Consider the following 23,055-nt stretch of genomic DNA (forward strand, 5'->3'; position numbering starts at 1 on the left):
GACACGTAATTTTAACCATTGTTTTTAACAAGTATGGTTTGCAAATTCTTAACTTAGCCAACTAAGGAAAATTGTTTTCTAATGGAAAGGTATGTAATGGAAATGACAAAATATTTATTTAGTGCAGCTGACAAGTGGCAAAAGCATTAACAATCAATGAAAAAGATGGTCACTTTATGTTCAGACGAAAAATTTGTAATCATTTTTTAGCGAAAAATGTTCACTCTTGCATGGAAGAAGATTGCACTCAGTGTTTGTGTCCTTCTTTCTCTCTTCTCTCCCTTTCTCTCTCGTCGTGTTTGTGGGGCACTTTGCTCTAGGAGGTGTACCTGCACGTGCTTTCGTACTCCTATCTCGCTCAGATCACATAAAGTTTTGATTATGTGCTCGTGCAATTCTCCACGTATGTAGATCGTTTGATTTTATCGCTTGTAGCATGTTATATTCTGTATTTTGCAGGCCCTCTATGCACTTGCGTGTGTAGCAATTATTTCCTTTGCTTATTTGACCTACCTATTCTTAAGGAAGCATCAAAATATTCTTTTGTTTTAGTTTGTCAATGGATCTCTTTCTTGTATTGTTTTCATCTTACTTCCTTTTCATTTTATATTTTTAAAATGGCTCTTTGTAACATATAAGACATCAGTGAGTATTTTTGTTCAACCTTTCACCTTGTTATTTAAGTGGGCTCTTTGTAACATATAAGACATCAGCGAGTATTTTTGTTCAATTTTGTTTTTGGGGTCATAAAAATGTATCTTAAAAGATAATCCCTTTATATCAAAAGGGAAAGTCCAATCACCTGGGCTATGGGCACACCATTGAGCAATGGGACCTTAGAGAGCGTACTTACAAGTGGCGACATCCTTGTCGTGTTCGTGGAAGAAGGAGCAAGCACAAGTGGGATGACCGCAGGGACCCGGAGCCAGAAACATGGGAGGGTAGAAAAGAAGGGGGGGGGGGGGGGGGGGGGGGGGGGGGGAGGCGGGGGGGAGGGAGGGGGGGGATATGTTTTTTTAAAAAATTGCCAAGGCACCACATCCGAGCAACGAATGTGACCGTGCACTTGGTTTAGGTGAAGCGTGCTAGAGCAACCAGAACTCTTGGCTTGGTTCGATTGTTGAGCACGCATTTGAAACTTTGTGTGGGTTCGATTGTTTAGCTCGCATTTGCCTACCAATAGAGGAATCCCACAAGTGGATCTGGTGAAATTCTCGGTAATGAAATGACAAAGTAGACCGACACAATAAAAATGACATGTGATTACATAAACTCATTTAAACCTACTCCCCGCTCGACAACATTATGCGTGTTTTACCTGCCTCCAGCCTACTTGTTCACAAGAGACGAAGGCAGGTTGTGATGCAAACATGCGAGTTGGACTGTCACCCAATCGTCGCTAGTGTACTGGTTGAGCTACGACGTCCCAACCGTGTAATCAAAGATCGAAACTACTCTCCCATGATCGGTGCTGAAAAGCGCCTACATTATCGAGGGGGATCGCCCATCAAATGGCGGGTCTGGAAATGCGAGCCTCACTTTTAGCCCAATCAATTTATGCCAGCGTGGAAAGCACACAGCTTTCGCCGCTTCGTCTGAACCAACCTGGGGCCTTAGCTTGAGCAGGCCTTGGTCCTCACCTTGTTTTGAGCACGTGAGGTTTCTCTTCGATGCTCCCAAAAGGCCTTACCTCAGTAACCATATCACTATTGGCCCATTGCGTTTTTGTGGATCGGCCATTTGCCGCCAGCGCCATCATCGTCCTATGGAAACGAGCAGAAGAGAGAGATAAAAGTTGAGATAACGCCGTGAAGGCGGGAGTGACGAGTCTCGTCTCGTCTCCTCTCTCTCTCTCTCTCTCTCTCTCTCCAAAGTCGCTGTCTTTTTCTGCTGATGTTGCTCGTGGTCTGCTTTCTTTTTCGTCGCCCCTCTCCTCATTCACCTTGTTGCTGCTGTCTCCTGCTGTGTTGCAATTGCCAAGCCTGCTGCATTGCCCCCCCAATCGGAACCTTCGAGTTTGACCCCTTCACATTTCTGAGGTACGCTCGTTTAACTATATCTGTCTCGCTATTTCCTTACTCTCTCAATGCATGCATACAGAGGAATAAATATTTCCATGGTCGCAGTCATGGCCTCGCTACACACACACAGACGGAGAGAGAGAGAGAGAGAGAGGGAGAGAGAGGGAGGGGGGGGAGAAGAAGAAGAAGATGATGGTTTTTAATTGTCGTAGGAACAATCCACAGAGAGAGAGAGAGAGAGAGAGAGAGAGAGAGAGAGAGAGAGAGAGAGAGAGAGAGAGAGAGAGAGAGAAGAAGAAGAAGAAGAAGAAGAAGAAGAAGAAGAAGATGATGATGATGGTTTTTAATTGTCGTAGGAACAATCCACAGAGAGAGAGAGAGAGAGAGAGAGAGAGAGAGAGAGAGAGAGAGAGAGAGAGAGAGAGAGAGATTCATTTTCTGGTAGCAATGTGGATTTAAGTGTGGTTGTTCATCAGCTTAGAGTTTGTGGACAATCCATCCACAACTCAAAGCTCAGTAGAAGCACTACATACTACTTCGACACATTCAGCTTTATTTTGAAGTTTTGAAACTGATTTTGCATTGCTCGGGCTTCGCTATTGTTAATGTCAAGAATTGAAAGGATGGTGAGATTGTGGTAGTTATCCATATTGTCCTCATCTGGTTTTTTGCTTTGTATGGTTAAGAAGGCAGGTAGTCACATGAAGGCTTGATAGGCATTGAGTCCTGTGTAGTATAAGACATGCTGTATGAAATTACCTTTCCTTTTGTTGTTATCACTTGAAGTGATTATATATAACGCAGGTATGGAGCCCATCCGATGGCCATATTTTGATCCAGAATATGAAACGTTCAGCCAGAGGATAAACCCTCCAAGGTATGTATAATGTTGCAAAACCCATCTAAAATATTATCCTGTCTTCCTGTTAGAGCAATGTTAGAGATGGAATGTATGCGTGCACAATGTTTGAGGACGATTGCTTTGTGGTTCATAAGGCAAAAAAGTTTTTCATGACCCCGTGCTTGTGCACAGGCATTGTGATGACAATATGCTATTTCTTAGGGTCAATTAGAGGTCTGCACAGAGGAGGGACAGTACTACGTGGGTGACAATCTGCACATGGGAGGGATAGTACATTAGATTCCGGCAAGAGACACAGAACTAAAGAAAGTTCTATCAATATCAGCAAAAGGCCTAGTCGGCCTTTGAGATGAAAGATACTCAACGGTTGTGCGAACTTGATCTGGGTACTTCTTGAAATGAAATATGTGGGTCTGGACGGAGGTGACATAATTATTTCTAAATTTGTAAATACCATGAATACATTAATTGTAGTTCATTTTGATACAAATGAAGAACAAAACAACTGTCAACCAAGAGCTCTGGATGATTACAAGACAAGGGCCAACCCAGCATCTTGAACAAGGTGGAAGAACTGAATTGTCTGATAATTGTACTCCTATCATTTTGTGTTCTGGGAACGAAATCAACACTTGTGATTTACATGTACACGTCCATGCACATATGTATGTCAAGCTAGGGAGTGAGTGACATGGTGATGCACAAACTGATCTCAGATTGATTCCGATCTATCTTGACTCTTGCAGGATTCTCTATCACATGAGAACACCTTAAAGTGCCACATACCCATACAAGGCAATAGCGGAGAAGAGATATTGAATAGGCAGAGATAGATGGGACATTGTAGCAACCTGTACATTTGATTGGTTGTCCGGATGAGTGTCTCCGGTGCCAGCAATTTGGACACATGACATGTGAGTGCCCCTTGTTACCTTGTCCTCAGCAGTAGCCAGGTGTTGGTCGTCAGTTGACACCCCCACCCCCTCAAGGCCCAACTCATGGATGGCAGCTTGGCATAATTTCCGTGTTAGCAGTGTCTTTTAAGAAAGTCTACAAGGCATGGAAGGCCATCTAGCATTTCAGAGGAGGAGAGCTCGTCCTTTTTTGAGAGTGGCTAGATGAGCAAGAAGACCAAGGAGTTCAAGGAAGAGGGCAAGGCCATCAGGTTCGATACGTTTTCAGGCTACCAGGGCACCCATCGAGCCGTGCCCCTTGTTACCTTGTCCTTAGCAGTAGCCATGTGTTGGTCGTCAGTTGACACCCCCACCCCCTCAAGGCTAGATGAGCAAGAAGACCAAGGAGTTCAAGGAAGGGGGCAAGGCCATCAGGTTCGATACGTTTTCAGGCTACCAGGGCACCCATCAAGCCCTTGGAATTGTACAACAGTTTGACGTTGCCTTCTCAGGAGATCACTTCACTGAACACTCCAAGGTGCGAAGGGCGGCATCTTACTTGAAAGGAAGTGCACAGACATGGGGGTCTATTCTGTTGTTATGCACTGCAACGTGGTTAAAATTCAAGAAATTTTTCACGTCAACTTGGATATTAGATGAATAGGAAAGAAATGTCATCATGGCTTGGCATCACTTGAGAATGACTAAGAAAGATACATGGGATGATTACTGCCAGAGGTTTTGGATACTTATTTGCCAATGTCTTCGTTTCGGAAGATTATTTTGAGAGACCAGATTGAGCGGGATTGAGCGGTTTTGCTGTGGTTTGCTAAAGAAGATTTGAGTCTATTGTCTAAACTAAAAGTCTAACTCTATTTAGAGACTTATTGAACATGCTAAGTAACGATTTGGAATGCATGCGAGCTCATTGACTTATTCACGAACAGGATAGTATCCACCTCAACAAGGCAAGAGTGCCAGTGAAGAGAATGAATTAGGGGAACCGGGTGACAACTCATCATAGGATTTGGAGAATCAGATGGTAGCACATTTGAACGTTCCAACGAACTAAGGGAACCACATGCAAGTTGATCAGAGGATTTCGGAGAGTCACTCCACTCCACTCCTTTGTCATAGATTACCTAGATGGAACAAAGCCAATAATTTTCCTTTGGATTTCAGGGATACTGATGAGCTGGTAGTATTTTGCTGGATGACTTTATTGAAAGGAGTACTTTGAAATGGGAATTTTCGGAAATGAATCTGATTTTATGTGTGCTCACTCATGTGCTTGTATTTGAGTAAGACGAAATGATTGTTGCATTTCGGTCTTGAGATTCTATGGACATGATCGCAATAAGATTTAGTTAATTTGACATCAGTGAGGTCCGGTGTGGATCTAGATGCAATTGCTAAACACGTTGCCAAGAGATCATGGTCCTAGATCTCGATGGATTTTATGTGATTTGATTTGAATGTGATTTGATGTTCAGGGACTGTCGTCTTTGTGCAAGTGCAGGATTTGTGTCGTCTATTGTGTCGGTACTTTGAGTCAATGTCTGTTGAACTGGTTTATGGCTTATGTCTGATTTGGCAGGAGTAATCGAGGGCGATTACAATTCTTTCAAGAGAGGGGCAAGCAATCCGTACAATCTGCCACGTTAGCATGTCAACATGATGAAAATCTCTCCTAGAGTCCAAGCTTATGTCTTTTAGGGTTTCGGGTCCCACGGCCGATGCTTCACAAGTTGGTCGGTTCAGTTTCTCTTGTCCTTTCGGCCATTTTTCTTCAAGTTGGTCATGCCACGTCATCACTTTGGGACATTTCCCCCTCTTGAAAGAATTATAGTCGCCCTCGATTACTCTTGCAAAAACAATCAAAGGAAAAACCAATTTTGTAGACACCGACTCTAGGTACTTGCACGACGACGACAGTGATTGAACATTCTCATGACATTCACATCACTATCCCCGTCGAGATCTTAGATGAGAATCATGATCATTGTAACGTATTTCGCAGTTACATCCCGATCTCACCGATCTTTAGCGGATGTCGGGATTGACTAGATTTTGTTACTATCATCACATTTCAATCAAACAAACCATGCCCATGACTATCCCCACAAGTCAGTACATTCCAATAGCATGCAATTCACAAAATCACACACTTAGTTCACACTGAACACTTTGTGTTTCAATCATTCAATCTAGCCATCTCATCGTTCCGGAACTCTTGATGCATTCGAATTTCAATTACTTAGGCATCACATCTAGATCTCACCAATCTATAATAAATGTCGAGATGCACTAAGTACTTAGCCATTACATCCAGATCTCACCGATCTCTAATAGATGTCTAGATGCACTAAGTGTTAGAGTTACACCACCGTTGCTTTGCCATTTTGTATGGCTAGTGATTGTCCCGGGTTGGCCACCCACCACACATTATGTAGGTTGCATAGGCAGACACTTTAGGACGAGTCCGGCCGGTCATTTTTGAGCCTTGTGGAGGTGCACACACATTTTTAGCCATTTTTTGGGCTTTTATGTGTTTTGCACCAGTTACACATTTTGCCCTACCTCAACCTAACATTCTACAAATAGAATGGTTAGGGTCTTGTAGTCATTCATTGTGTATTGAGAGCATCATTTGCAGAGCACTTGTGTTTCTAGTCTCTCTCTCTCTCTCTCTCTCTCTCTCTCTCTCTCTCTCTCTCTCTCTCTCTCTCTCTCTCTCTCTCTCTCTCTCTCTCTCTCTCTCTCGTGTTTCTGGCGCGCGTGGCTCTCACCCTCTCCGTTGCTCGCTCTCACATGGTATCAGTCGCCAACATGGTGGAACTTCATAGATCTCTCCCTTGAGGCCTAGCGCATGCTTTTTTGCAGCTTTTCATCCCGGAAAAGTGCACAGCTTGCCTATTGTTTTTGGAAACCTAGCGTTTTTTGCATCTTGCGGCGTTGATCTGCATCCTCCATAGGCCACAAATTGCACTAGATCTACCCCAGATCAGCCTTGCGTTTTTGCTAGCAGATTGGCGATTTTTGGTCAATTCGTTTTTGATGACTTGCTGCGTTTTCAGTAAAATGCTGCCCTTGTGCTCGTGAGGAAGCGGCCTTCACTTGCGTGGGGTCTCTTCTATCGTCAAGCCTTTGCAAATCTACGCCATTGTCAGTTATCTACACCCAACTGGCACTTCTCTGGCACTTGTTACTTACTGTTTTTTCTCTGTTTTCAGCCCCTCGATGACTGAGAAGTGCGAGAACCCCCTCATCTGAACATCTGCGATGCTCCCGTACTGATCGGTAGCATGCAGTCACGCTGAGATCTCTGCTACAGCAGCGTTTTCAGCACCCTATGCAACATTTTTTGGGCGGACAGCAGGTTGCTCACATTTGGACGTACCTCTTTTCCCACCTGGGATGAGATTCTCCCTTCCCTCAGACAGATCGAGGGGCACTCCTCATTCAGAGCGGGAGGTGCTGTTGATGTAGAAGGAGATTTGATAGCTCAAGGAGGCTACAAGAAAGGTAAAGGTGAGAAGAAGAAGAAGAAGAAGAACAAGGACATCGAATGTTACCACTGCCACAAGAAAGAGTACAAAGAATTGGAATGCAGAAAGAAAAAGCGAGAAGAGGCCAACAAGAAGAAACAGACAGCCTCGAATGGAGTTGTAGCCTCTCATGAGCTGGCAGGGACCGCTCTTATCGCGACGACGGACCATACTCTTGCTACATGAGGAGCATATCGCTGGTAGACCCTCCACCATAAAGGTCCTCGCTGGTACACTTGGGCTTCGTTCTTAAAGCCAAAGTTGGAGGCTTTCAGTTTCATTCGGAGTTGGAAGACGATGGTCGAAAAGGAGGACTTCCACGTCAAATGTATTCCCTCAGACAGAGGGGGTGAGTTCACCTCGAAGGACTTTGTACAGTGGTGCAAGTCAAAGGGCATCGAGCGCCAGCATACTACTCCCTACACTCCTTCTCAGAACGGAGTTGTTGAGCGGAAGAACCGGACTATCATTGAGATGGCTTCTTTACCTCGGATTTATTGGGCAGAGGCATGTAACACGGCGGTTTACATCGAGAATTATTCTCCTACTCATGCTTTGCAGGACATGACTCCCTATTAGGATTACTACGGTCGCAAGCCCTCGGTCTCACACTTTGGAGTTTTTGGGTGTCGGGCCTTTTTCCATGTGCCAAAGGAGAAGCGACAGCTACAGTTTCTTCCTCTGGAGTCACGAAGTTACTTGACTCGCCAAAACTTGGACAGCCTCGACATTCTGTACGCCTCAAGTAGAGGCAAGTTTATGACGGCGCAGAGTTCGTGAACTTTGTACTCATGTCCCAGATTCAAGCTTCACCAGTTTAGCCTTCCTCGGTGGAGGAAGCACTCGAGCATGATTGCTGGAAGCGTGCCATGCAAACAGAGATGGACGCTATCGAGCGGAATAAAACCTAGACTTTGTTCCCAGGCCCAACAAGCGGAAGGTGGTTTCTACGAAATGGATTTTCAAAACAAAGTACAAGGCCAATGGTTCCCTCGACAAACACAAGGCCAGACTTGTTGCTCGGGGTTTCACACAGTGACTAGGCGTGGACTTTGACAAGACCTTTGCTCCCACGCTCGCACGACTACCATACGCACAGTGTTTGCTCTCGTAGTCAACTATGGTTGGCCTATCTTCCAGATGGATGTCAAAAGTGCTTTTTTGAACGGAGATTTGGATAAAGAAGTTTATGTGGAGCAACCTCTTGGGTTTCGTATACCAGGCAAGGAGGACAGGGTCTATCAGTTGTGGAAAGCATTCTATGGACTGAAGCAGGCTGGACGATAGTGGTACCTCACACTTGACCAGTTTCTCGTGAAGCTAGGGTTACGGCGTACCTCATCAGATTCCAACTGTTATGTTATCTCTGATGACTCTTTGGTTGCAATAGTGATTGTCTATGTGGACGATCTCATTTTTGCATGCTCATGGACCAGCAAGATCAAGTCGATCATGAAAGCTATGGAGACACGTTTTGAGATGACTGATCTTGGGCTTCTTGACTATTTTCTTGGATTCGAGATCTTTCAGACACGAGACGACATCTTCTTTTCTCAACGGAAGTATGCGAAGGCTATCTTGGAGAGATTCCAGATTGCAAGACCGATTTGACACTCCTCTTGAGCTCGGGGAGAACATATTGCTTCACGATCCTTCCCCACGGATTGACTTGGAACAGTACAAGAATTGTAAGGTGCAACGGAAGTGAATGTTGAACTTTGCTCAAGATGAGTGCTCCGAACTGTGCTCAAGGTTTCTTTTTACTTACGGAAGGGAGAGCCTTTGGTTCCTTTAATGAGAGAGTGCAATGGACACAAACAAAGTGGTGAACACTGTGAATGAAGGTGCTGAGATTGAGAGATAGAGAGAGAAGAATACGACACGAGAATGTTGTCAAACCCTCCTCCGAAGGCCCCACTCTCTGTGGCGAGAGCGGTCTACTATTGATTGCACAAATCTCTACAATGCTTTGGACTTGTCGACGATGTCAACGACGATGAGGACGACGACGAGATGGGCTGGAATCTGAAAACGCTAAGGGCTGAAATCTGCAACTCTTGTATCTGTTGAATTTTGACTCTATGTCGGTCACGATGTCGATGGCAACGATGCAACGACGACGTGCTGAAACCGCAGATGCTGAAATCTGTGTTTCCGGGCTGAAACTGCAAACTTCGATGGATCTGACCGTGTGGCAAGGATCTGCTGCGGGAAGGTGAGATCTGCAAGGTTTGGGACTTCTACTGCGATGTCTGACTGCTGAAAGCTGAAAACGCTGATGCTTCTTGGTGTTTCGTCGCGAAGATCTGCAAAAATGTTGAGGTATCAGGCTGATGCAGAAACGCTAGGGCTGAAAATGAGTCTTGTTGTGGAAATCTGCGAACGCTAGGCCTGATCTATCTTCTGCTGTCGCCAGGCTACTGCAGTGCAAAAACGCTGGCTTCTGCTGTGGATGAAAACGCTAGGTCTCTGGCTGGCGAAAACGCTAGGTTGGTCTTGGGGTCTTGCTGAGAAGGTGCTTATTGAACACGAGGTCTTGCTGCCTCTTCTGCCAGAAAGTGCTAGCACTAGTTTGCTTATATAGTTGCTTGCTAAAATTGCCCTACCTAGTTCCCAACAAAAGTCACTTAAAAATAGTAAGTGAAAAATGTCAAAAATAGGAAAAATTGGTTTGTGCACTGTAAAAATACTCCTGATGGGTTCTGACCGATATCCGATGATCATGATGTGTGCAACCAGAGGATATGCATCTACTCTAAGTGCCTGGACATGCACGGTCTGCGAACAGACTCACAAAAGTGCTAGAACACTTCCTAATCTAACTGAGTGAACCCATGTCATGAAGTAGCTTGTCCACGTACACATAGGGTTAGATGTGCACGTGACAAGAATGTTGTTGGCTGCTTTGCATGGCTGACTTATTCCTGACCAGACATCTGTTACACAGTTTCTATCCTTAGCTCCTTCAACACCTGACCTCGTCAGTGACATTAACAGTGTGCCCAATGTACTTTGCAGTACATCAGGCTTCAACGGCACCTTGAACCATGGTGTTTTCTATGGTCGCTCCAAGGGTTGCACCTTACTTGGTTGGTGCGATTCAGATTGGCAGGAAATCCAGATACTTGGCGCTCTATTATAAGTGTAGTTTTCACACTCAGCTTGGGACCCATTTCATGGAGTAGTGAGCAACAACCCACAATTGCGCTATCTTCCACAGAGGTGGAGTAGAGAGCAGCTTGCTATGCTGCTTGTGAGGCCATATGGCGGAGATTCCTCGAAGAGTTGTGTTTTCTCCAAACTGCTACGACTTGTCTTTTGTGCGACAATCAGAGTTGCATTGCTACTGCCAAGAACCCTATCTTTCATGCCCGAACAAAGCACATTGAGGTGCAGTACCACTATGTTCGGGAGCAGGTTTTGGCTGGAGATCTTCATTTGGAGTATGCCTACCCCGGAGAATGCAGCAGACATCTTCTCGAAGGCTGTAGCTTAGCGGACCTTGGCTTTTCACCTTCGACTCATCTTTGTTGTCTCAGCATGTGGTGTTGAGAGGGGGTGTTAGAGTTACACGACCGTTGCTTCACCATTTTGTACGGCTAGTGATTGTCCGGGCTGGCCACTCATCGCACATCCTGTAGGTTGCATGGTGTAACACTTTAGCATGTGTCCGGCCGGTCATTTTTGAGCTTGGCTGGGTGCACACATTTTTAGCCATTTTTTGGGCTTTTATGTTTTTTGCACCAATTACACATTTTGCCCTACCTCAATCTAACATTTTTTAAGTAGAATGGTTAGGGTCTTGTAGTCTTTTTTTTTTTTTATAGAGAGCATCAGTTGCAAAGCACTTGTGTTTCTAGTGCTCTCTCTCTCTCTCTCTCTCTCTCTCTCTCTCTCTCTCTCTCCATCGTTTCCGGTGTGCGTGGCTCTCATCCTCTCCGCTGCTCACTCTCACACTAAGCTCAAATCATTCATCAGACAAAATGTTGCAGACATTTCATCTTTCTCTAGATGTCTATAACGAAAATACACATGATGTGAGAGTGCACGAGTGCGGAAGCGTGAGAGAGGAGAGAGAGAGAGACAATAGACACAAAACGTTGGTGTGGGGAAGAGGGGACTATCAGAGCATAAGACCTGTACAAATGCCAGATGCTATATGAGAAGTGAGTACCCCTTGGCACCCATATATATGAGTGCCCAAGGGAGGCCGAGCATGCATGGATGATGCCCCACGATCCAACAAAATACCCATGGTGGGCGCCCAACTCAAGTGGGCAGCCGGCCCCACACTCGGGCGGCTTGACAAGGTACAACCTAGACTAAGGGTGGCCAGCCCGGAGACACTAGCCGTACAAGGAAGTGCCCTAGACCTGTGCGAAGTAGCAAAGTTGTGAACTTTAACATCCCCTCTCAGCACCTGATGCCGAACAAATTGCATGAAGCCGAAGATGTGAGGCAAAGGATGAAGATGTCTGCTGCGATGTCCACTGAAGGACAATACTCCGATGAACTCCGCGAGTGTAGCAACAGTCTGGGGTGTCCCGACCGTCAAGAAATCTCCATGGTGTGATGCCGTCAGAAACACTATAGCAAACTGCTGTACTCCATCGATACAAGGTGAAGATACTGCGTGAAGGTCCCGATGAGTGTGAAAACAACTCCTTGTTGTACAAGAAGTGCCAATAGACCTGCAAGTGTCTTGCCCAATAGGATCTGTGGTGTCTGTAGTCAAAATCAGTCTGGAGAAAATGGGGAAGCCCAGGAACCGTCATGAGATTGATCGGAAGCTTGTCAATGCATGAACCTGCAACCCAGTGTGGCCAGGTGGCTAAGCTTTTAAAAACTCCAGGAAAGCCATACGAAGCAATCTGCGCCGTAAACTCCTCTGAAACAAGGAAAGCTAGACTAAACAATCTGTCACGTGACACATCCAACCCTATGTGTCCATGGACAAGCTTCAACATAACAGGGTTCAGTCAGTTTAGATTAGCAATGATCTGGCACTTTTGTGAGTCTATTCGTAGACCGTGCATGCCCAGTCACTTAGCATAGATGCATATCCTCCGGTTGCATAGCATGATCATCGGAATTCCCATCAGAATCCATTAGCATCAGTTAGGGGAATTTTCCAATGCATTTAGCCTATTTTCCTATTTATTGGTATTTTCACTTATTATTTTAAGTGACTTTCCAACAAAAGTAGGTAGGGCAATTTTGCTAAGTTAATATATAAGCAAACCCAAGTTAGCACTTTCTGGCAGAAGAGGCAGCAGGAGCTTCCCGCTCAACAGGCAACTTCTCAGCAGTAACCCCCACCATCAAGATCCATCGCCATCCTTGCCTAGCCTTTGCGTTTTTTCCACAGCATCAGCATCGCCTTGAAGCTTCCACCTTCTGGCGCATTGTCCCCCCTTGCATGATTGCCCTACAATGCCATTTCAGCCAACGTTTTTCATTTGCAGAAAAGCCCCATCTTCAGCAGCGTTTTTCTTCCCAAAAACGCCAGCAGGAACTCAACTTCTCCAACGTTTTCAGTCCCATCACTAACGCTAGCCTTCATGCAGTTTCAGCAGGGATAAAACGCAGAATTCAGCATATAGAACAGTAGCAGATCAGCCCCCATTCAGTTGCAGAAGTCCCCCCAAGTTTAGCCCAAGAAAATGCAGCCAAAACAGTCATTTTCAGCCACCAAACTGTCCCCGAATTCAGCGATTAGAAGATCCCAGATTTTAGCCATCAAGTCGTCGTCGTCATCTCCGTTGTGGTCATCGGCATAGTCCCATTGCATCAGTCCATTGCATTCGCATTGTACACCTTTGTGCAATCAAAGTAGACCACTCTCGCCGACGAGAGTGGGGCCTTCGGAGGAGGGTTTTACAACCTCTCGGGTGTCGTATCTCTTCTCTCTCCTTCTCTCAGTCTCATTCACTTGCACGCACAATCCACTCACTTTGTTCGTGACCACAGCACTCTACAAGACGGAAAGCTCTCTCTTTCCCTAAGAACTAAAAGGAACCTTGAGCAATAAAGATCACTAATCTTGAGAAAATACAACATTCATTCCGCTGCACCTTACATTGGTATCAGAGCTTTGGAAGTGTTCTGCATTACTCAAGGAAAGAACCACAAGAATTTTTTTGCTTGTTGCGATCGCACGAACTCGAGTTTACTTGGGCGTGGCGATTCCTAATCGTGTTTTGTTGAAGAGTGACAGGAATCCCCAGAAAGAAGGGCTTGTCCATCCTCCCCTTGTGTCTCTTTTCACTCATTGAGAGCGGACCGTGCACTTAGCGGCCGGTCAATCGACGTGAGGTGGGAAAAAGAAACCTTGGTGTGAGTGCAAGGCCGCCAAGGGGTGCACCCGCGGAAAAGGGAAGAACTCGGGTGAGAAGAGAAGATCCTTCTCCAACGCGATTTGCAAGCGAAAGAACCCGAAGAACCCAAGACCCTCAAGACTCAAGAACCTCAAGACCCTCAAAGAACCCAAGTTCCTCGCGAGCTTAAGACCCCAAGATCATAGTGCATGGTCGTCACCCGAAGCGGCATGGATACTTCGCATTCAGGTGATGAGCATGAGAGAGGCGACGAAGGATTTTTCCCACCAGGAGATTTTTTCAACCCTCCCCCTTCGCCATCTACGCGAGACCCTATGGAGGCAATGATGAAACAGATGATGGCCATGATGGATAAACAGGAAGACAAGCGCCTCGCTTTAGAACGCGAGCGCGACGAAAGAAACGCAAGATTGGCTGCACAACAAGAAGAAAATCGACTTGCTCTCGAGCGCGAGCGCGCTGAACGAAAAGAACGCAAAGCAGAAAGGGTCACCGAGCGAGAAGCTCAAAGGGAGATTCGTAATCAAGAATTTATTTCCCGTGTCCTAGGCTCGAAGACCGAACCATCCAAAGATCGTGGGAGTTCGTCAAGTGGCGCAAGCCACGATGCGGATTCCAACCATCCAGTCACAGAAAAGTTGACTTTCAGTAAGTATGACGGTAAGATGGATGCTACAGTTATTCATTCTTGGTTGCATCAATTTAATGCTTATTTTGCGACAACTTAGAAGACAGGAAATAGCAAAGTTTTGACGGCAGCTATGTACCTTGCCGGTGATGCCATCAATTGGTACCACGCATGGCAAGAGGTACAGCTAGCCGCGCACCTAGAGGCAGCCGACGATTTCACGCAACTCTCTTTTAGTTGAGCTGACTTCCAAGACAAGCTCAAGGCGCGGTTTATGCCACCTCAGTACCTTGCACGATTGAAGGACTATTGGCGAGCTCTCAAGCAAAACGGTATGCTGGTTATGTCTTTTTCTAATTGTGTTTTGCAACTAGGTACCCAACTACGCATATCGGATGATGAGCGCAAAGAGGCTTTTCTCTTTGGATTGGACGAGTATATCAAGTATGATGTCGAGGTATTCAATCCAATCGATCTTAACAAGGCGGTAGCGATTGCTCTCGCACAGGAGATGAAGCACAACAAGGGAAAGCCTAAGGAGAACAAGACTTCCACAAGTACCTCGTAGACTTCTCAGAACCCTCAGAACGGTAAGAATTATAACTCTTCTAACCAATCTTCCAACAGTCTCTCATCAAAGAATTCTTCCAATGAATCTAAGGGTAAGGCTAACACAACTGCTAAACCTAAGCTTACTCCAGATGAAAAGGTAGCACAAGGAATTGTAGGAGGGTACATCACTTCGGAAGAACAAAGCACTTATTCTAAGGAAGGTCGTTGTTTTCATTGTCACATTAAGGGTCACATAAAAAGAACATGTCCTAAGCTTGAATCGAATGAATCTAAAGAACCCACAACACCCACTACATCTGTCAATGCAATGAATGATAACACGAGTGTGCTCCAAGTTTCTCAGGACCCTCCCATTGATGATTCTCTCATTAAATGTTATGGTCGTACGTCGGGGCACCGTTTTGTCATATTGTTTGACCCAGGTAGTATGCATGATGTGATCAGTCCCTCTCTTGTTGAGAGAGCTCGCCTCGAAGTTAGTCCGAGATCTCCTATCGAGGTCTCTGGCTTTCGTCCTGGTATGGACGCTCTCATCACGAAGGAGTGCCTTGATGTGTTGCTTGCAATCCAACAGACTGCCTTCACTAGAAGATTTGTTGTTTCTCCTCTCTCAGGATGTGATATGATTTTAGGCATTAAGTGGTTTCGTGAGATTGATGCTGTCATAAAATTTGCGGCTAACACTATAACTCTCAATGCCGACACTGATTCTCCTACTGTCTTTCATGGAGTGGACACTGCTCCTTCTCCATCTCTCATTGCTAATATGCAGGACAAGGTTGAAAGGATTCGAGATAAGGAGACTCTCTCAGTCTCTTTTTCTCCACAGCATGACAGCATGATGATTTGAATGATAATGATTTGCATGATGATTTGGATGACAAAGACAAGCTTGATGACTTGCACGAAGATGATGTGATTGATGATGTGTTAGTTGATGCTGTTCCTAGCGAAGCTAACCTCGTTGTAGATTTGATGAATCACGAAGATCCGATCTTGGCTTTCGAGTCGAGGTTCAAAGAACCCCCATAGGACGATTCGATCATTCAGGACGAACCGATCTTGGCTCTCGAGCCTTGGTCTAAAGAACCCTCACAGGAATTATTATGTGTTCGCATGATTGATACGCACGCATTGTTCGAGTGTTTCATTCGTGAAGGTCTCCTGTATTTTAGTCGGCATCGTTATGTGATCCCTTTTCCTAGGCATGACATATTGTATGTTGAGCACGTTTCTCTCATGGATGAGCACGAATGTATGCGGATTGTTCATGAAAATTTGAAAAGTATGTATGTAAGGAAGTCACATTCCATGTCTCTTCCTTGGCATGACAGTTTCTGAACGAGCACATGATTGTATGAGCACCAAGCATGGGCATTTCCATTGTGATTTGCCACAGTTGATTGATTTGGATCAAACAGAAAAGATTCGATCATTGTTTGCATGTGTTTGATGAACGGTTTGTCACTCCGTCTCTATGTTCATCTACATTGCATACACAGTCTTTAGCAAAGACAAGAATTTTTTCCTTCACTTTACATGGAATGGGTATGTTCATGGTTTTGTGTTGGAGTTGGTTTCATGAATTTTCAGCCATGGAGATTCTTGAAGACGAAAGAAGCAGGACTCTAGACGAAGTTGAAGCAAGAAAGGAGATTCAGAAGACTTTGAGTCGCTGTCGGCACGGCCCAAAGAAGCAAGCGTTGTAGACCTTTATGAAGTTCAAGTACCGCACGACCCACACATCAGAGTGGGCCGGCAAAGAGTCCCTTCCAGGATTCCAGATGCTATTGGCGACCTCCCTCGACGCCATACAATTCGGTACCAGTACCTCACTTTGAAAAGGAGGGGATGTCACGTGACACATCCAACCCTATGTGTCCGTGGACAAGCTTCAGCATAACAGGGTTCAGTCAGTTTAGATTAGCAGTGATCTGGCATTTTTGTGAGTCTATTCGTAGACCGTGCATGCCCAGTCACTTAGCATAGATGCATATCCTTCGGTTGCACACAGCATGATCATCGGAATTCCCATCAGAATCCATTAGCATCAGTTAGGGAAATTTTCCAATGCATTTAGCCTATTTTCCTATTTATTGGTATTTTCACTTATTATTTTTAAGTGACTTTCCAACAAAAGTAGGTAGAGCAATTTTGCTAAGTTAATATATAAGCAAACCCAGGTTAGCACTTTCTGGCAGAAGAGGCAGCAGGAGCTTCCCGCTCAACAGGCAACTTCTCAGCAGTAACCCCCACCATCAAGATCCATCGCCATCCTCGCCTAGCCTTGGCGTTTTTTCCACAGCATCAGCATCGCCTTGAAGCTTCCACCTTCTGGCGCATTGTCCCCCCCTTGCATGAATGCCCTACAGTGCCATTTCAGCCAGCATTTTTCATTTGCAGAAAAGCCCCATCTTCAGCAGCGTTTTTCTTCCCAAAAACGCCAGCAGGAACTCAACTTCTCCAACGTTTTCAGTCCCATCACTAACGCTAGCCTTCATGCAGTTTCAGCAGGGATAAAACGCAGAATTCAGCATATAGAACAGTAGCAGATCAGCCCCCATTCAGTTGCAGAAGTCCTCCCAAGTTTAGCCCAAGAAAACGCAGCCAAAAGAGTCATTTTCAGCCACCAAACAGTCCCTGAATTCAGTGATTAGAAGATCCCAGATTTCAGCCATCAAGTCGTCGTCGTCATCTCCGTTGTCGTCATTTGCCTAGTCCCATTGCATCAGTCCATTTCATTCGCATTGTACACCTTTGTGCAATCAAAGTAGACCACTCTCGCCGACGAGAGTGGGGCCTTCGGAGGAGGGTTTTACAACCTCTCGGGTGTCGTATCTCTTCTCTCTCCTTCTCTCAGTCTCATTCACTTGCACGCACAATCCACTCACTTTGTTCGTGACCACATCACTCTACAAGACGGAAAGCTCTCTCTTTCCCTGAGAACTAAAAGGAACCTTGAGCAATAAAGATCACTAATCTTGAGAAAATACAACATTCATTCCGCTGCACCTTACACAATCTGCATTGTAGAAACTACCATAAGCTGCAGCAGTCATCGGGAGACCGCTCGGACCACCACCGGTTGGTGTCCTCTCAGTGGGTAGGGTAATCCAAGATGAGGGGAAAGCCAAACTCAGCAGTCTGCATTGTGAAGGGCCTTTGAGAAGAGGTGTGGTCAGACCAAGCTGTCTGCACTGTAATCATCCTGTATAAAGAAGGGAAGCCAGACTGAGCAGTCTTCACTGTGAATAATCTCTGAGAAGAGGAAAAGCCATACCAAACTGTCTGTGCCGTCTTGCCAGTATCTCCTGCCTCCAATCCTCCGGTGTGAACCAAATCAAAATCCACACCAACGCCACGAAACCGCATCTCGGTGTGGCTCTCAATGTGAATGAACTGGGAGTGGCCTACTGCCTAGGTCGAGGGATAAGTCTGCTGTAAGGTTACCGAGGGTGAGTGTAAGCAACTCTAAAGGTGGCAATCCAAATGATCAAGAGTGTAGAAGAGCAACTACACTACCATCCAAGCCAAGCTCCGGGTGACTCTGGATTTAGTCGCGGGACGATGCTTGGATCCAAGCAATGAACCTCTCCAAGAAGAGATCCAAGATCCTCTCCCTAAGTCCATGTAGATGCTCCTATGTAAGCAAGTGATCTGACGTGTCGAGGTCAAGTGGTAGGTGTCTGTCTACTCAAGATGGTGGTGTCTTCTTTGGGAATGTCGGTGTAAGGTGCAGCGGAAGTGAATGTTGATATTACTCAAGATGAGTGCTCCGAACTGTGCTCAAGGGTTCCTTTTACTTAAGGAAGGGAGAGCCTTCCGTTCCTTTTAGAGAGAGAGTGCAATGATCACAAACAAAGTGAATGCTATTGTGAATGAAGGTGTTGAGAATGGGAGAGAGAGAAAAGAATACGACACCAGACGATTCTCAAACCCTCCTTCAAGGGCCCCCCTCTCTTTGGCGAGAGAGGTCTATGCTATAGATTGCACAAATCTGGTACAATGGTCTAGATGCGATGGACTTGTTGACGATGTTGACGACAATGACGACGACGGGCTGAAAACTGGACACGCTAGGGCTGATTTGCTGAATTTCCGAAAACTCCGACTTTCTGCGGAAAGCCCTCGCACATGACACGGTTGAACAACCGTGCAAGCATCTCTGCCAACTAGTTCCCAGCATGTATAATGTGCTCTGCTACCAAACTCTCATGATCCTATGCCCGTCTGATCTTCATCCTGTCAATGGCCTCCTTTACCATCTCAGTGGTAAAGAAGGTGCTTGTAGCCGGACATGGTTGTGGTGGATCTGGTAGTGGTGGCTGTCCAGGTACAGTGTATAATGATGCTGCATACTGCCCCCATATCTCTGTAGAAGTAATCACTGGTGGGGGAGACTGCTCATGGAATAGACGCCAAGCCTCTCTTGAATCTCTACTAAGAGAGAGAGAGAGAGAGAGAGAGAGAGAGAGAGAGAGAGAGAGAGAGGAAGTTTGGCTCTCCTTCTCTGTTGCCTCTAGTGTGGAGCGAAGAGAGTGGACTGCTCTCAGTATGCAGCGAAGACTTCTTGTCACCTGACTTCTTGTCATCTGAGAGAGAGAGAGAGAGAGAGAGAGAGAGAGAGAGAGAGAGAGAGAGAGTGTTTGCAATAGCCGTTTCCCCTGATTTCAACAGGGTGGCGATAGACAACGAGTCATTGAAAAGCTGCACTGTAATCAAGGTACACGCATTTTAACATTGATTCCTTCTCTTTCCAATTTCCTAAAGATTGAATGCGAACTGTTTGCTTGCTTTTAGCTCTCTATCGAGGTAATATCATGCTGGATCTTAGCTCTCGTGGTGGTTGTGTGCATTCACTTCCTTCGTCTATGTATGCTCAGATGGTCTTGCCATTTGCATATGTGAAAATGGGTCATCTTGCATGTGGTTATTAAGAAAAGCCTTTATGTCAGTAAGTGATGATTCACAGAGTTATAGATTCATGTAGTGTTCATTAGCTATGCAATAAAGTCAATAAAATTTGAGTGGTAGCTGATACATATAATCATGAAGTAACGACTCATGAATGACCTTGTTACCCAGGTTGATAGTGCAAATAAGCATGGAATCTTGCTAGAGTTGGTTCAAGTGTTAACTGACCTGGACCTCACGATATCGAAGGCTTACATATCGTCAGATGGCAGGTGGTTCATGGATGGTAATGTTCTCAACCCTTCTCTGTCAAAACCACTTATAAATACTTATGAAGTCAGCTCACCTTCTTTCTACGATCAAAACAAGATTATTCATTTACCAGTTGACAATTTCACTGTGTTTTGCAGTCTTCCATGTCACTGATCAGCTTGGAAACAAGGTTAAGGATGAGTGTGTGATTGAATACATACAACAGGTCTTTATTTCTGTCCAGTTTCTGGAAATGCTTTTTTAGATGGAAGAGAACAAGACAAAGAGCGCATATAAACTCAAAAATGCGTGCAACATTGCTTTTAAGACAACTTATAACTTCAGTTTGTAGGATTAGAGTTACTTTTCATTTGGATATTTTTGTGGCTATTGATTGGGCTTCCTTTAAATCATGGGTAATATGCACATATAATTTATACGATGTTTCTTATTGTACAGACTTTAGGATCCAAACGTGCGGGAGCAACTTCAGAAGTGCACACATGCTTGGGACGGCTTGTTGGTGTGCAATCGATTGCAGAGCACACAGCTATAGAACTGATAGGCACAGATCGGCCGGGCCTGCTATCGGAGGTTTTTGCAGTCCTTACAGATCATAACTGCAATATCGTGGGTGCCGAGGTGTGGACACACAATACAAGAGTTGCGAGTGTAGTATATGTCACTGATAATACCACCTTGGGACCCATTGAAGACCTGCAAAGATTGGCATTTTTGAAAGAGCAGCTTCGCAATGTTCTTAAAGCAGCTGAAGACAGGAAAGGAGTGAAAACAGATTTCTCAATTGGCTTAACACACACAGATAGACGGTTACATCAGATGATGTTTGCTGATCGAGATTATGAGACCTCAGACCTTTGTTCCAATGATCCAAAATTAACCATTTCGATTGACAATTGCATGGAAAAGGGGTATTCAGTCCTGAACATTCAGTGCCAAGACCGTCCCAAATTACTTTTTGACATTGTTTGCACTCTCACTGATATGCAGTATGTAGTGTTTCATGGGACAATCAATTCGGATGGACCTTATGCTATTCAGGTGCGTGTAGATTAAAATTCATAAATCATTTGGGTTCCAATGATAAGGATCAAGGAATGAAGATTTTTAACTTGAATGCACGGCTTTCATTTCTATAGGAATATTACATTCGTCACATGGATGGATGCACGTTAGATACAGATGGAGAGAAGCAGAGGGTCATGAAGTGTCTGGAAGCTGCTATTCGACGAAGAGTGCCTCAGGTGTGTGGTGACATGTAAGCTCATTTGTATGCAGTTTTGTTGCTGCCTCATACTCTGTTTGCATGCCTGAAATAGACAAAATAGACAGGCAGTGATAGTGCTAATGTGATAGCGTCGTGTCTTCTGGAACTAGCGAATGAATGTATGCATCTTTATTCTGCAATTTTGCAAGGCTTTTCGACTTAACGAAATAGTCACTGGGTTCTTCTCAAAGTCCTTGTCGCTCTATTGTTGTCCCATTTTCACCCACTGTTAACCAATAGCCTGCTGGCAGGTTAGCATCTGTAAGGACAGAGTTGTGTCGCGCCCAATCCCTTGACAAGATAATTGTCTCTACCCGTTATGCATTAGAGGTTTTCCTTTATACCCTTGTGTCTGCAGCTCGCAAACCATGAACGATGCAAGGTGCAGAAGACACGACTGTTGTCGTTTCTCATGGTGTTCGCCAATTTGTGACTTGTGAGATCTTCCAGGGCACAGTAAATTGTCTCTGATGGACTCAATAAAAAAAATCAGTGTGAATTGATTAGGCTTCACCGTTAATTATCAGACAATTTGCAGTTGCTTGTGATAGGACCTCATCGCTGTTTGTGTTGGAACCTCACAGAAATCTCTATCTTGCTGTTGCTGATCACATTTTGAGTTCATAGATTGTTAAAGCTTTTCTTCTTTTAGACCTCTTGGCTTTGGTATGTCTTTGAGAGTTTGGCCTGTTTCTGAAGGAGATTTATGGTTATGTATCTGTTTTATGAGGCTCTGTATATCAATACATCCCAAATTAACCGGTGGTTAGGCAGTCCAAGCTTAAACAACTTTCATTACCCTCCCTTAAGCTCTGTCAATGTCCACACAATCGCAGTTGCTGTCTCTATGCCGGCCTTTAGCAAATCCTGCAACATTAGTCATTAAACACGCACGTCTCATATGCATTATGGAACACTGATTTGAAACTCACAATCTTTGGAAAAGATCTTGTTTTGTTTTACTCTTTTTCATCTTTTGCAGGGTCTAAGGCTTGAGTTGTGCACGTCTGATAGAGTTGGATTGCTGTCGGAAATCACCCGTATTTTTCGCGAGAATGGCCTGTCAGTAACACGTGCAGGAGTGAGTACTCAAGGCGACAAGGCCTTCAACTCATTCTATGTTACAGATGCTTCAGGAGGGCCAGTGAATATGAGGATTATAGAAGCAATAAGAAATGAGATTGGCAAACAGATCCTACTCGTCAAGGAGGTGCCCAAGTTGAGTGAGGGCTCGTACTCATCGGGCACTCTGAAGTCAGCATTTTCGCTTGCGACCCTTCTTAGACTGCAGTGGGATCGGCTCTCTTCGAACTGCAGTTTGGTAAAGTAGAGTCTTGTCTAACCTCAGCTTGTGTTGCACTGTGGGCGGACATGTTTGGGGGGCCATGCACAGATCTCTCTGTCATTGGAAGAGATGATGGAGTTCTTCTACTTGACTTAAGTGCTTAGCTTCGTAGATGGCTCAAATCTGCAGAATAGGAGTTTGCTTCATACACTGTAACCATCACCTTCTTATCATGAATAATAGCACAATGCATGAACCCCAATCATTGTGTTGTGGAAGAATGTGTTGGGATGCAATAAAAGATGGCATTATAGTCTTTGTTGCGAACATTTTCTTCAGGATTACTAACAGTTCGATATCACTAGCATAATTAACATGGTTGCAAATGTAAGTGCTTGCTATCTCTCTCTAGATATCATATTACACGTGTGCTTGGAAGCCTTCTGTTTAAGG

The 23,055-nt window shown here is 45.0% G+C and overlaps 1 protein-coding gene across 2 annotated transcripts; it reads left to right on the forward strand.

Annotated features, from left to right (window-relative positions):
* The first annotated feature begins 1,902 nt into the window (after positions 1-1,902).
* On the forward strand, positions 1,903-22,929 carry LOC147431598 (ACT domain-containing protein ACR3-like). Of its 2 annotated transcripts, XM_086494143.1 has the most exons (9): positions 1,929-2,039; positions 2,826-2,898; positions 3,630-3,797; positions 19,541-19,586; positions 19,949-20,063; positions 20,188-20,255; positions 20,489-21,091; positions 21,190-21,294; positions 22,300-22,929. In XM_086494143.1, coding segments are annotated over exons 3-9 (1,287 nt in total). In that variant the 5' UTR covers positions 1,929-2,039; positions 2,826-2,898; positions 3,630-3,795; the 3' UTR covers positions 22,648-22,929. The 2 variants fall into 2 exon arrangements, with proteins under 2 accessions (XP_086350268.1, XP_086350269.1); XM_086494142.1 differs by lacking the exon at positions 3,630-3,797 and having other exon boundaries at positions 1,903-2,039.
* Positions 22,930-23,055: the final 126 nt, after the last annotated feature.

Source organism: Adiantum capillus-veneris, chromosome 21 (assembly GCF_014529385.1).
Source record: "Adiantum capillus-veneris isolate H3 chromosome 21, ASM1452938v2, whole genome shotgun sequence".
Classification (NCBI taxonomy): domain Eukaryota; kingdom Viridiplantae; phylum Streptophyta; class Polypodiopsida; order Polypodiales; family Pteridaceae; genus Adiantum; species Adiantum capillus-veneris.

Excerpts from the sequence above, each read along its gene's own strand:
- LOC147431598 (XM_086494142.1), top strand. The coding sequence starts at position 2,828 with ATGGAGCCCATCCGATGGCCATATTTTGATCCAGAATATGAAACGTTC. Across the intron at positions 20,256-20,488 it reads TGATTGAATACATACAACAG|ACTTTAGGATCCAAACGTGC; the intron begins GTCTTTATTTCT and ends CTTATTGTACAG. Across the intron at positions 21,295-22,299 it reads TTCGACGAAGAGTGCCTCAG|GGTCTAAGGCTTGAGTTGTG; the intron begins GTGTGTGGTGAC and ends CATCTTTTGCAG.